The sequence below is a fragment of the Rhinatrema bivittatum genome, chromosome 5 (assembly GCF_901001135.1).
Source record: "Rhinatrema bivittatum chromosome 5, aRhiBiv1.1, whole genome shotgun sequence".
In the NCBI taxonomy this organism is placed as follows: Eukaryota; Metazoa; Chordata; class Amphibia; order Gymnophiona; family Rhinatrematidae; genus Rhinatrema; species Rhinatrema bivittatum.
This window is the reverse complement of record NC_042619.1, coordinates 52,949,787-52,962,987: the sequence shown is the minus strand read 5'-3', so window position 1 is coordinate 52,962,987 and position 13,201 is coordinate 52,949,787. Positions and strand designations below refer to the sequence as shown.

The 13,201-nt window shown below is 50.5% G+C and overlaps 2 protein-coding genes across 4 annotated transcripts in view; one reads left to right on the top strand and one right to left on the bottom strand.

Annotated features, from left to right (window-relative positions):
- Positions 1 to 2,734, bottom strand: part of ANKRD49 (ankyrin repeat domain 49) — a 30,832-nt gene extending 28,098 nt beyond the window's left edge. The window contains exon 1 of the mRNA XM_029602356.1: positions 2,552 to 2,734. Coding sequence (XP_029458216.1) covers positions 2,552 to 2,719 — 168 coding nt within the window. The 5' untranslated portion in view covers positions 2,720 to 2,734. The remainder of the gene's footprint in view (positions 1 to 2,551) is intronic.
- MRE11 (MRE11 homolog, double strand break repair nuclease) overlaps positions 2,700 to 13,201 on the top strand; it is a 204,117-nt gene continuing 193,615 nt past the window's right edge. The window contains exons 1-2 of one of the 3 annotated variants that reach the window (XM_029602352.1): positions 2,700 to 2,834; positions 6,604 to 6,697. In XM_029602352.1, coding sequence (XP_029458212.1) covers positions 6,678 to 6,697 — 20 coding nt within the window. In that variant the 5' untranslated portion in view covers positions 2,700 to 2,834; positions 6,604 to 6,677. Of the gene's footprint in view, positions 2,888 to 6,603; positions 6,698 to 13,201 lie in introns of all 3 variants that reach the window. The other 2 variants (XM_029602353.1, XM_029602354.1) reach the window with 2 other exon arrangements.

Sequence of the window (13,201 nt, the reverse complement as noted above, 5' to 3'; positions counted from 1 at the left end):
TCCATAGCATGCACATTTTATTTTTATTTTATTTATTGAATTTTCAAATTTAAATAAGATCTCTCTTGACAGAAAAATAGGTTATGCTTTACACACAATTTTCATAAGAAATCACTAAATGAATTGCATCTTCAAAAGCAAACCAATTCTAGTCCTCAATACTAGAGGAGTCAAAACTCAATCCAAGGAAACTAATTCAATTTAAACAAGAAAGGCATAATGACAGAGTGCAGTAGCTATTTTACTATTTGAGGTACATTATTGTGCGTATATTACGGCTATAGGTTGTCAGGAGAAGTAACACATGGAATTTTTCCAATCAAGAATTGTGACAACTGAGGGGGATCAAAGAAAATAAATGAATTATTCTGGTATTTTACCAAACATTTACAAGGGAATTTAAGGAAAAATACTCCCCCAATCTGTTGCACTTGCGATCTCATTAGTAAAAACTGTTTGCATCTTTTTTGTGTTTGGCGCAAAACATATTAATCTTAAACTGCATAAACTTCTCTAGTCTATGCCTGAAAAACAATTTCAATAGCCAGTCTCTATCAGGTTCAAGGACCAATGACACTATTAATGTAGCAGGGGACGCTGTTTCAGAATCCGATGTTTTAATGAGTGCAGTTAAGTCCATTAAAGGTACTTCAACCGGGAAAGCATGCAAATTTTATCTCATGCATATTCATTGTGGATATCCTGAAAACCTCACTGGCTGGGGATCTCCTAGGACTGGTTTGGGAACCCCTGGCATAGCACACTATTTTTGGCATGCACAAAACATGCATGGTAAACTTTATTGCATAGGTCTTCAAGTATACACATTTAAGAGAGATCATGGTCCTAGATATGAAAACTTTGAGCAACCGAAAAATCTAACCATGCAACTCTTTATAAATGTTGTTAAAGTATCATAGAGAACCCTGCCTGCTGTGCAGAAGAGTTGGCTTCATTCTCAAGCCAGCAGGCGGTGGAGATATCGTGGAAGCATTAAGGCTTACAATCCATGTGAAACATACGGGCACAAAGAAAAGCAGGACTGGACCTGTCAACTACTCTATCCAACAGGCCACAAACTGCCCTGTAATGCAATAATTATATTGCTATGAACTACAGTTTCAGGTCTTTTATTATGCAAAAGGTGCTCGGAAAAGTTCTGGCATTCATTGCTTGAATCACTACTCCTGCTGGACTCATGAGCTGCCAAATCAGTTTCTGGAGGAAGAATTTGGTGATTGCTGCTGTGTAGCTTTTCATCCCAAAGAACAGTGGATTTGTAGTACTGCTCCTTCCATTTGACATGTGCACAAGTATAGAAATGTAACAGAAAGAAAGGTGCCAGAAAACAGGACTGTTATAAGAGGATGATTGGGCAGTTGTGCAGGACACTATAAAGCAGCAGAGGAATTTGTATCATTTCAGACTGTAAATGTCTGTCAGGCTGATACAGTACAGTGCGCTCCAACGGAGCGCACTGTTAACCTACTCTTGGACCCGTGTTTTCCCTTACCCCTTATTCAGTAAGGGGAGGAAAACGCGCATCCAACCTGCGGCACCTAATAGCACCCTATTAGGTATGCCCGCGCGATACAGTAAGTAAAATGTGCAGCCAAGCCGCACATTTTACTTTAAGAAATTAGTGCCTACCCAAAAGCGGGCGTTTGTCCGCTCTCCCGCGGACTTTACTGAATCGGCCCGTGTGGATGTAACATGTCTATCAGAGAAGCTGTGGTTCTAAACATTTTCTATGATTCAGTGGTGGCCCTGAGTCTGGGGAGAGGGTGCAGGGAACAAGACCAAAGAAACAGGTGGCAGGTAAGACCATTAAGGCCTATCTAGTTTGCCCAGTTTACTTCTACCCAGTGGTTCTCAACCTTCTCCTTGAAGCACACCTAATGTCTGTTTTTCATGGTAGCATTAGATTTGCATGTATTAGGGTCTCAGTGTATACAATTATATCTTATGTATATTTAATACATATTTCCTGAAAACCAGGCATGTCTACAGTACCTGAATGGAATCCACTTTGAAGCGCTAAAAAAAGTGCAAAAAGCGGAATATAAATCTAAATAAATAAATAAATGTTTCCAGAGCAGGGACGGGACCTATAGGTAGAGACTGCAGTTGATCTCTAGCGGGACCTATAGGTAGAGACTGCAGTTGATCGCTAGCTTTCCTCTCACTTCTTTGCAATTACGTTACTGTTTTGCCTGAGATGCCTGAGGAACACTGTAAGAATCAGAAGCCCTCCAGCAAGACTTTCCCTTTCAGACCTTGGGAAAGTCACTTTATCTTCCAGTTAGTTAATTTTCTGTGCAAATATCGCAAATCCCACATAATTCAAACTCACACCAGTCTGCCTACCAGAATCATAGGTAGATGCCACGCCCCCAGCTGTCTGGAATGCCATGCCCCTCTGACGTTGCACCCGCTTCCTGGCCTTCTTCGTCTACTGAACTCAGGGCAGGGCAATACAAGGCTTTCGAACTCCTGCGGGCAATGTTTTCCTATCGCATTTTTTTTCTTTCCAGATAAACAACACAGTTACCTGAAAACAGAAAGGGACAGCACCGGCACCGGCAGCGGCAGCAACAGTGTTCCCTACACGTCCCACACACGTGACATCGTCGAGAACCGGAAAGCGCTCGGGAACTGTAGTTCGGAACCAAAATTCTTTGCGGCTGCGCCTAGTAGTGGGAACTATAGCTCCCGGCATGCTCAGCACAGCCCCAGCGGGCGACCAATTGGAAACAAGGAAGTAGAAGGACTTTCCGCGAGCGGCAGGTTCCATGTGGGTGCTTGAGAAGGATGCTGCGCAGGAATTTCTGAGAGTGAGTGGCGGTTTGCCCTGCACGTAAACACACTGTACTATAGTATATAAAAGGTCAGCTCAGGCGGATTTCTGGAGGAACGTAAATCTTGTGTATTGCTGTTGTGGGGTTGTAGAGCTAAAGGGATTTTCTCAGATTTCATCTCTTTACTGGGTGCGTAGGGTAGGTTCCTGCTCTGTAGGTGCTGGAGCACCCCCAATAATGAGCAAACTCCCTCACTATGTTCAGGGAGGGTAATTTGTGTTTAACACCACCAATCATTTTGAAAAGTTGCCTCCTGTGGTGTGAAGTGCCCTGCTTGGATGGGGAGAAGAGTAAGGCTTCAGTCATCCTCGTTGTGAACTCAGCTGCCTGCTTCCATAATATGTTCAACACCGAGGCGTGTGTAGGTCCCTGGTGCCCGGGAACAATGCTTAGATTTGTCCTCCCCTTAGCCGCTGTCCAGCAACACTCTCCCCCCATCCCCCTGCTGCCCAGCATCAGTTCTCCCTGTCATGAACCCCTGTCCCCTCTCTGCACAGCACCAGTCACTCCATCACACTTCTCAGCACCCCGGCACTAGTCTGGGAGAAAAATCTCACTGTTTTCCCTTCTAAAGTTCCAGCAGGCTCTTTTCCTACCTCCTCTTTGGTATGGATCATCTCAGTCCCTGTTGAACCTTTCCCCTTCTGAGTCTTCTTGATGCCTCACTACTGTGATGCTCAAGATCTTGGTTCTTGGAACAAATCTTGCTGGCATCATCATTCAAGCAGACTTTCTGGGCTCTGCTCTTACTAGCACAGGAGCACCATGGGCCTCCTGCACTCCTCAGCAGTGTACTTGTGCAGTTTTTGCTGCTGCTCCACCTCCTAGTAGAGATGAATCAATGTTGGTTAGGGTTGCCAACTTATCCATAGACCAGGACTGGACACTTGAGGATGGGTGGGGTGGAATGGTACCCCCTCATTTGCATCAATTTTAGATCCTGCCAGTGAACTGCCTAAACAGTGTATGTATCTGCAGAATCACTGGGAGCTGAGGGCTGTGCACCACCTCCTTTCCCTATGCTGTCCAGTCACAGTATGGGAAAGGAGGCAGGGATACAGCACAGCTCTCCTTTGATAGAGGAAGAGAAAGACAGGTCGGAGCCTAAGGGGCTGTGGGAAAAAGGAGGATCCACCTGCAAAACCGGACATTTAGTGTCCGGTCGGTTCTTCTGACTGGACATTGTACAGAATGCCTGAAAACCTGGCTGTTCGGTCCAAAACTGGATAGTTGGCAACCCTAATGTTGGTGGGGAGAGGAACTTTGTGCTGACACAGTGGCACTCCCCGACTCCACTTCTGTGCTGTTCATCTGCTGCTTCGGCTCTCCTTCCACCTTCAGTAAGCCACTGGCTTAGCAACAAGAAGATACTTAATACTTCACACTCAACGAGAGAATATGGAAAATCAGATTAGGAGGAAAAACCTGTGATTTCTTAATTTTCCCTTCACTAGGTTATTATCTGCAGGCAAATTATTTAAAAAAAACCCAGACCATAATGGCCTATCCACTCTGCCCGCTGAGGTGTTGACATTTGTGAGTGCCACTCGCTGTAGGTTACTTTCCCTGCCACCTTGGTATTGGTATCATTTGTGAAATAAATATTATAGGGTGTCCATGCACCCAAGTTGCAATTTGTAATAAGAGTTGCCTCTAGCTTGGGGCTACTAACTATGAAGAATGAACTCAGGAACATAGATTTAAAAAAAATGCGCAACTATGCTAAAAATGCATGTGTTTTATTAAAACAAATATAAAAAACACTATATTTCCTAGTGTGTAGCAGATGGACTCAGGACCAATGGGTATAGTGTTAATACAGATGTTAGTATAACTTGTTTAGAGCATTTGACAGTAAGCAAGAAATAAATGTAATAATATTGTGGGGAATCTGTCTAGTCCTGCTGCTTGATCAACGTTGGACTCCCTGCATCAGATTGACGATCGAGGTTGTCGGTAATGAGAACATTGCTGTTGTCACTTGTTTTATGACCTATGGAGAAATGAAAATGTCTTGCTTTTTGCAAGAGCACACTTTCTCTTCTCATGTCATAGGTTTCAGTGATATGTGGCATGCCAGAATCATACTTTACTGGGTTTATTCTTTCTTGAGCGGCAGACACTGATCGAAGCTAGGGAGAATAATTAAATTTAACTGATGCAAAAAAATAAAATTGTAAACTTGTTGTAGACCAGGACTTCCCGAACTGGGAGTCAGGACTGCAAATGGGGGTCACACAACCTTTAGCTGGGGTCACAAGTGTCTCCAAGGACATAACTCCTCAAGCACAAGCATTAGTAGTGGAAGTCAACATGGGGCCTTTGAGCCAGCACACTGTCACAGGCCCTGTGGTGGCCCTGCAAGAGGAGAGATCAGGACCACTGCAGTGTCTGTCAGCTTGCCCTGGCTCATAGGCCCAAGGCTGGCTTTCATTCCTAATGCTGCTGCCACTTGCAGATCACAGTCTGGTTTGGGACCAACCATGAGTGGAGGGGTGGTCTGAGTGTGCACAAGGAGGTTGCCACTTCCTCTCACACACTACTGAACCTATCCAAGAAAAAACTAATTTCCCCTGTCAACAGTTGTCATCCACTTTTGGCCCAGGGTTAAAAGGAAACTTTGCCACCGACCCTGACCAAGGGGAGTGTTCAGAAATGGCGTTGTTTGAAGGGAGGGATCAGATGCAGATGAGGATTGAGGGCTGAATTGGAGGTGAGGCTGGAAGGTGAGAGAGAGGGGATAGCAGAGGATCAATTGGGGGCTATAGAAGCAAGAGGGGAGGGATGACTGAGGATCAGTTGTGGGTTATAAAAATGGCTGGGAGGTGAGCTGGGATGATAAGAAAAGGCTAGATTGGGTGAGAGAGGGGGAATAATCTGAGAAAGTGAGAGGAGCTGGGGGGATGTATGAGGTGCTCAGTTAGAGGGGTAGAGGTTGAGAGAGAGGATTGACTGGAGAGGGAAGGGTCAGTGTGAAATTATTAGAGGGGGGATCACATCCCTGCTAATTTTGTTTTAACATCCTCTGGGGTCATGTTGTGGAGATTTTTAAAATTTCCCTTTAATTTGCTCCACAAATAAAATAGATAGATCTGTTGCAGTCCAATGTTACCATATTTATTTTCAATGTAATAATACATGTGGAAGAAACTCTTAGTGGCATTCCCAAAAATTAGTACATAGCAACAGATTATATAGATGTCCTAGAATATAGAGTCAGCAAAACATGTCTTAGATCATGATCAGTTAACAGGTCAGCACGACCTGTGTGAATTATAATTAGCTATACAGCACAAATAAGCAAGGGTCCTGAGTCATTATATCTGTTTTCTACCAATGTAATTAATTCTTTACCTTTGACATAGTTGCAGTCTGCATAGCTGAGGAATGATTAGACTTCAGCGTTTTTCCTCATTATATTTTATCTCGTCCAGGGAGCAAGCTTCGCAACAGCTCTTGCATATCTTTATTTAGAGTCTAAGAATGGTTAAGGTCTGATTAAGAAACCTTGACTTTGGCTCCATAGGTTTTGCAGACATAGCAAGAGCTAAGTATAATGTTCTGCTGCCATAAGCTAAGTGGGACAGAGAAGTACAATAATTTAATTTCCTCACTGTGAATTCTCATGTTCTAAAATGGGGTTACATTGGCTCACGGTTTTGGAAGCCCTGTGGTAGGCCATTGGCTGTTTACTTTTAATGAACACATCACTTACACCCCGTGCTTTTTCTCGTTTCTCAAACAGCGTTTGCTGCGGCCCTTGGGCTGGCCTTGCCAGTGGGGAGCGTACTGTTGATGTGACCTCGCTTTACTACAAAGATGAACTCTGCAAGCACACTGTAAGAAACCCTGAGGAAGAGAACTTCATTCTGTCGTCAGTTTGTGCATTTCTTCTTCTTCTTTTTTCTTTATATGATATCCCACACGATGTACGCTAGTACATATGTGTACATATAGTACATAGTTTATTTATTTATTTATTTTATATACCGACATTCGATCGAAATATCACATCGGTTTACAGGAAACTGAGAGATAGGGCGGGGTCCGCCCTATTTTACATTGTAACATGGAAGAATATAACTATATTACATTATAACACGGTAACAGTATAACAAGGTAGATTATAACTATATTACAATATAACATGGTACTATTATATCATGGAAGCAATGTTTATAATAACATGGTAATCATTCAGTTATGACTTAAATAACGGGAGGGATTAAAAGATTGGGGCGGTGGGGTGAGGGTAAGGGGGGGTTTAGGGTGTGAGGGTGGATCGGGGAGGGTCTGTGGGGGGTGAGATGCGTATGGGAGGGTACGTTGTAGGTGGGTTAAGTGTCTAGTGGGAAGGCTTTTGTGAACAGCCATGTTTTGAGATGTTTTTTGAAGACTTGCGATGAGGGTTCATTTCTGAGCTGGGGGGGAGGGAGTTCCACAGGGAGGGACCTGCTATGGATATGGCTCGTTTGCGGGTGGCGTTGAGGTGTGCGGCTTTGCAATTGGGGATAGACAGGAGTCCTGTGTTGGAGGATCTGAGGTTTCTTTGTGTGGGGTATGGGCGTATTGAGGTGTTTAGCCAGTTCATTTCATTGTTGTTTATTTTTTTGTGTATGAGGGTGAGGGTTTTATATTGGATTCTTTGTGTGATGGGGAGCCAGTGGAGTTCTTTGAGAGTGTGTGTGATGTGTGAGGATTTTCTGCTGTTAGTGATGATTCTGGCGGCGGCGTTTTGTAGAACTTGGAGGGGTTTGAGGTGGATTTCAGGTAGGCCAAGAAGGAGTGAGTTGCAGTAGTCGAGTCTTGAGGAAATAATTGTTCCCTGTACGTACCTGGATCAGTCCAGACAGTGGGTTATGTCCCCAATCCAGCAGATGGAGTCAGCACAAGCTTCGAGGGGGCGTCACCATATATGCTACTACCCCCTCTGCAGGAGTTCAGTATCTTCTGACTCCAGCAGATGCGAGTAGGGGAATCTGGGTTTCTCCCAATTTGTTTTAGGTTTTTGCTTTCCCTTGCTTACTTTCTCTTTGGCTCCTGCCTATTGTTCTTTGAATCAGGAGAGCACAGAGCATGGCAACAAGGCCCGAGAGGCCACAGAGCAAGGCCAGAAGGCCTGGAAAAGCCCAGAGCAAGGCAAGATACCAATAGAGGACTCAAAGCAAGGAAAGAGGCCAGGAGAGGCCACAAGGCAAGGCAGGAGGCCTGGGTAGATTGCAAGGCAAGGTAGAAGGCCTGGATAAGCACAAGGCAAGGCAGGAGACCTGGGTAGATCACAAGGCAAACTAGAATAGTGAGAAGGAGGTGGCCAGGTCAAGGAGCCGAGGTGACTCAATGAAGAGGCACCAAGGGACTGGATAAACTGGGTTAAGTAGGCCTGGGGCTAAAGCATCAGGTGATCAGCGAGGAGGTAACTTACACTGCTGAGAGCAGGGCTCGCTGAAGACCCCTCCTGGTAGGGAGGCTGCTTAGCAGGCAGAACTGTGACAATTTTCTCTTACTGGGAAATTTCTCTTATTGGGATGCTCTCTTTATATCTTGCTCTGAGCAGGGCTATATTTCCTTTTCAAAACCCAGCCCCAAGGAAGAATAGCCTAGTGGTTAGAGCAGTGGGCTCATTTTTAAAGATGGCGCCAGCCATCCAGTGCTCCCTCCATGTGACAGGGGCCAGCCAATGGCACGGATACCCTGTCACATGGTAAGGGCAAAGGCCATCGGCGCCATTTTTATTAGTGGCAGCCGATGGCCCGAGAGCGGGAGATCGCTCCCGGGACCCCCACTGGACCACCAGGTACCTGTTAAAAGTTTTTTGGGGGGGGTCGGGAGGGTGGGGGAAGCTAAGGGATTAGTTTTAAAGGGTTGGAGTGGGTTTTTTGTTTATCGGCTCTGGCGCAGCCGATAAACAAAACCGGGCCGGACGAAAAAAACAAAGCACGATGTGAATCGGAACCGGAATCAGAACCGATTCCGGTTCCAATTCACATCTCTAGGGGTCACACAAGGTTGGCTAGGTGAACCTAGAAGACCCGAAGGCTGCACGGTCAGACAAAAAAAGGGGGTTTCAATTTTTGGGGAGGCGTGTCTTCCCTCTGTGTTGTTTATTCTTTCTGTGCTGACGGGGTAAGTTGTACAGTTGTATCTTCAGTTGTACTTTCCTTTTTCAGCTCTCCAACCTCCGGTGCCTCGCGGATGCCGGTGGAGCCGGCCTCTCCGCGCTTGCTCTCCTGACCGTGGCCATCTTGCAGCTCCTCGTGGGCTGCTGTGGCAGGCAGGGAGGACTTCCTCGGCGGGTTGTGCGGCCGGGAGGGCCCCCCCCGCGGCACTTGTTTCTTCCGCCGGCGGGCAGTGCAGGCTGACCGGGCCCCCCCGCGGCGGCGGTTTTTGCTCGCGGCCCCCCCGAGGCTTAATTCTTTCATTTTTGCTACCGGGGTTCTCTCTGACGGCGATCCCGATGCCGCGGCCGACGCGCTGCTCGGCCTACGGCGAACCGGGCTCCCGAATCTCTCGCGAGGGCATCTGTGCACGGTGCCTTCCCGGGGGGGGGGAAGGCACCTCGCAGTCCCTCGCCGAATTTTCCTTTCTTCTTTGCCCGGGTGGCGTGGACCGGCCCCTCCCCCATTCCTGGCGGGAACGGCGGCCATTTTACATACCCAGCGCCCTGAGGGGACTCAGGAAGCGCTGGATGACAGGGATTCTGTTGCGGTTTCTCCCCCGACCGCAGGGGCAGGGTCCCACGGTCTCACCTCCCTCCGGAGCCCCCTCTGGCAGACCGGGGTTTTCCCCGGAGTTTATCCTGCTTATGCACACGGCATACTTGCAGGGGCTAGACGCGCCTGTGGGACCTCCCCCTGCCAAGATACCCCGGACGTCGCCTCCTTCACAGGCCCCCCCCGTCCCGGTGGGAGCGGGGGCCCCCCACCCTCCCGCTCGGGCCCGGTCTTCTCCAGGGTCGGTGGGAGCGGCGTCAGGCCCAGCGGCCCCTGGCCCTGATCCTACGGACTTGGGCCAAGGGGACTCCACGCCGGAGGGGGACGATCCGCGCACGCTGCGCCTCTTCCAGAGGGAAGAGCTGGAGGACCTTATCCCGCTGATTATTCAGGAATTAGATCTGGACCCGCCGCCGGACCCGCCCGCTCCAGTAGCGCCCGCGGTCGTCACTTCTTCAAAGAAGGGGGATCCGGTCCTGGCAGCCCTTCGGTCGAGGGCTCGGGCGTTTCCCATTCACGAATCTGCCTGCCGAGGAGGCCGCCCAGGCGGATAGGTTAGAAGCTGCAGTGGCGTACGGGGCGGATGCCTCGTACGACCTGTTTCGGGTCCTGGCGAGATCCATGGTCTCGGTAGTGGCGGCCCGACGACTGCTGTGGCTTCGCAACTGGGCGGCAGTTACGTCCTCCAAGTCGAGTCTGGGCTCCCTGCCATTCAGGGGTAAGTTCCTCTTTGGGGAGGATTTGGATCAGATCATCAAGTCTCTGGGGGAAAACGCGGTTCACCGTCTGCCAGAGGATAGATATCGTCCTTCTCGAGCGTTCGCCTCTTCCAGGACCAGAGCCAGAGCGCAACGGCGCTACAGGAACTACAGGCCGTCGGGCTCACGGCCCTCTGCCTCCAGGGCTCAGCCCTGGTCACGTTCCTTTCGCGGTCGTAGGCCCGCGCGCACCGCCCCCGGGGCAGGTAACCCCTCGCCCAAGTCCTCGCAATGATGTCAGGCTCGCCCACTCCGCCGTCCCCAGGATTGGGGGGCGGCTGGCGCTTTTCTACAAGGAGTGGGCGCGGATCACCTCAGACCAGTGGGTCTTGGACACCATAGAACACGGCTACGCATTGGAATTTGTCCGCCCACCGAAGGGACGGTTCATCTTCTCCCCCTGTGGCTCGGCTCTCAAGAGACGAGCGGTGCAGTTGACGCTGGACAGGCTTCAGGAGATAGGCGCTATTGCACCTGTGCCCTTCGGAGAGGTGGGCTCGGGCCACTATTCCATCTACTTCGTGGTGCCAAAGAAGGACGGATCATTTCGGCCCATCTTGGACCTAAAGGAAGTCAACAAGTCCCTCCGAGTGGTCCGATTTCGCATGGAAACGCTGCGGTCGGTGATTGCGGCGGTACATCGGGGGGAGTTCCTCGCCTCCCTGGATCTCACGGAGGCTTACCTGCACATCCCCATCCGCCCGGACCATCATCGCCTCCTCCGGTTCAAAATCCTGGACCAGCACTTCCAGTTCATAGCTCTCCCGTTCGGATTGGCGACGGCACCGCGCACCTTCACCAAGATCATGGTAGTCGTGGCTGCGGCCCTTCGGAAGGAGGGCGTTCTGGTCCATCCCTATCTGGACGATTGGCTCATTCGAGCGAAGTCTTTCTCCCACGGACAAGCAGCAATGGCCAGGGTACTACAGTTTCTGCATTCCCTGGGATGGGTAGTGAACTTCTCCAAGAGCTCCCTCGTGCCCTCACAGCACTTGGATTTCTTGGGGGCGACCTTCGACACCCGACCGGGCAAAGTCTTTCTGCGGCAGGACAAGGTGCACTCGTTGCGGGATCACATACAGCGGTTCTCTGTGTTACCAGATCCCACCTCCTGGGACTACCTGCATCACCATCGACATGGTCCCTTGGGCGTTTGCGCATCTCCGGCCCTTACAGTGGGCGCTCCTCTCCCGTTGGAAACCGATTTCGCAGGACTACCAGATGATCCTCCCGCTCCCTCAGAAGGCCAGGGGACAGTCTGGACTGGTGGTTGGATCCGTCGAACCTGGCCCGCGGCGTGTCCCTCGACTTGCCAAATTGGGTGGTGGTAACCACCGATGCCAGTCTAGTGGGCTGGGGGGCGGTCTGCGATCGAAGCGCCACGCAGGGGACGTGGTCCGCGGTGGAGACGAAGTGGTCCATCAACCGTCTGGAAACCAGGGCGGTCAGGCTCGCTCTGCGACATTTCCTCCCGCTTCTTCGGAACCGGGAGGTCAGAATACTGTCGGACAACGCCACCACCGTGGCCTACATCAATCGCCAAGGAGGCACGCGCAGCCCGCAGGTCGCGCTAGAGGCGGCGCTGCTGATGCAATGGGCAGAGCGTCATCTCGTCCGGCTAGCGGCCTCGCACATCGCCGGAGTGGACAATGTTCAGGCGGACTTTCTCAGTCGCCAACTGCTGGACCCCGGAGAGTGGTCTCTTTCCGACGAAGCGATGCAACTTCTCGTCCATCGGTGGCGGGCCCCCCACTTGGATCTGATGGCATCCGCTCTCAACGCCAAGGCTCCCCGCTTCTTCAGTCGGCGGAGAGAATGCGGCGCGGAGGGGGTGGATGCTCTGGTTCTTCCGTGGCCGACACATCTTCTACTCTACGCATTTCCGCTGTGGCCCCTCGTGGGCCGGATGCTTCGCAGAATAGAAAGCCATCAGGGGACCGTGATTTTCGTCGCCCCGGAATGGCCCCGGCGGCCTTGGTTTGCGGATCTGTTACAGCTGGTGATCGACGGGCCGCTCAGACTGGGGCACCTCCCCCTTCTCTTACATCAGGGCCCAGTATTTTTCGATCAGGCAGAACTCTTCTGTCTTGCGGCCTGGCTTTTGAGAGGCGCCGCCTCCGGCGCAGAGGCTACCCGGAGGCGGTAGTGTCCACTCTGCTGCGGGCACTTAAGACATCCACGTCGGTGGCCTATGTTCGAGTCTGGAAGGTGTTCGAGCTGTGGTGTACCAGCCAGGACACGAGACCCACAAGAGCTTCTGTTCCTCAGATCCTTCAGTTTCTACAAGCGGGGGTGGACAAGGGGCTAGCCTATAATTCTCTAAGGGTTCAGGTGGCCGCCCTTGGTTCGCTGTTGCGCGATGGAGGTTCTCTTCTACAGCACCCGGACATTGTTCGCTTCCTCAAGGGTGTCAAGCATTTGTGGCCTCCGTTACGGGACCCTTGTCCCTCCTGGAGTCTCAACCTGGTGCTTCGCTCCCTGTCGGGACCACCGTTCGAGCCACTGCGCAGTGCAACGATTAAGGATCTCACCCTCAAGACTGTATTTCTGGTGGCCATCTGTTCCGCTCGCCGCATTTCGGAGCTACAGGCTCTGTCGTGTAGGGAGCCTTATCTCCGTTTCTCCGACTCTGGAGTTTCGCTTCGCACCGTTCCCTCCTTTCTTCCGAAGGTGGGGTCTGCATTTCATGTGAACCAGACGGTGGAATTGCCGTCCTTCTCTTCCTCCGAGCCGAAGTCTCTCCGACTCTTGGATGTCAAGCGCACTCTGCGCTTCTATCTGGAGGCTACAAATGAGTTCCGGACTTCTGACCATCTCTTCGTCCTTTGGTCCGGGCCTAAGAAGGGGTCTCAGGCCTCGAAGGCGACCATTGCCA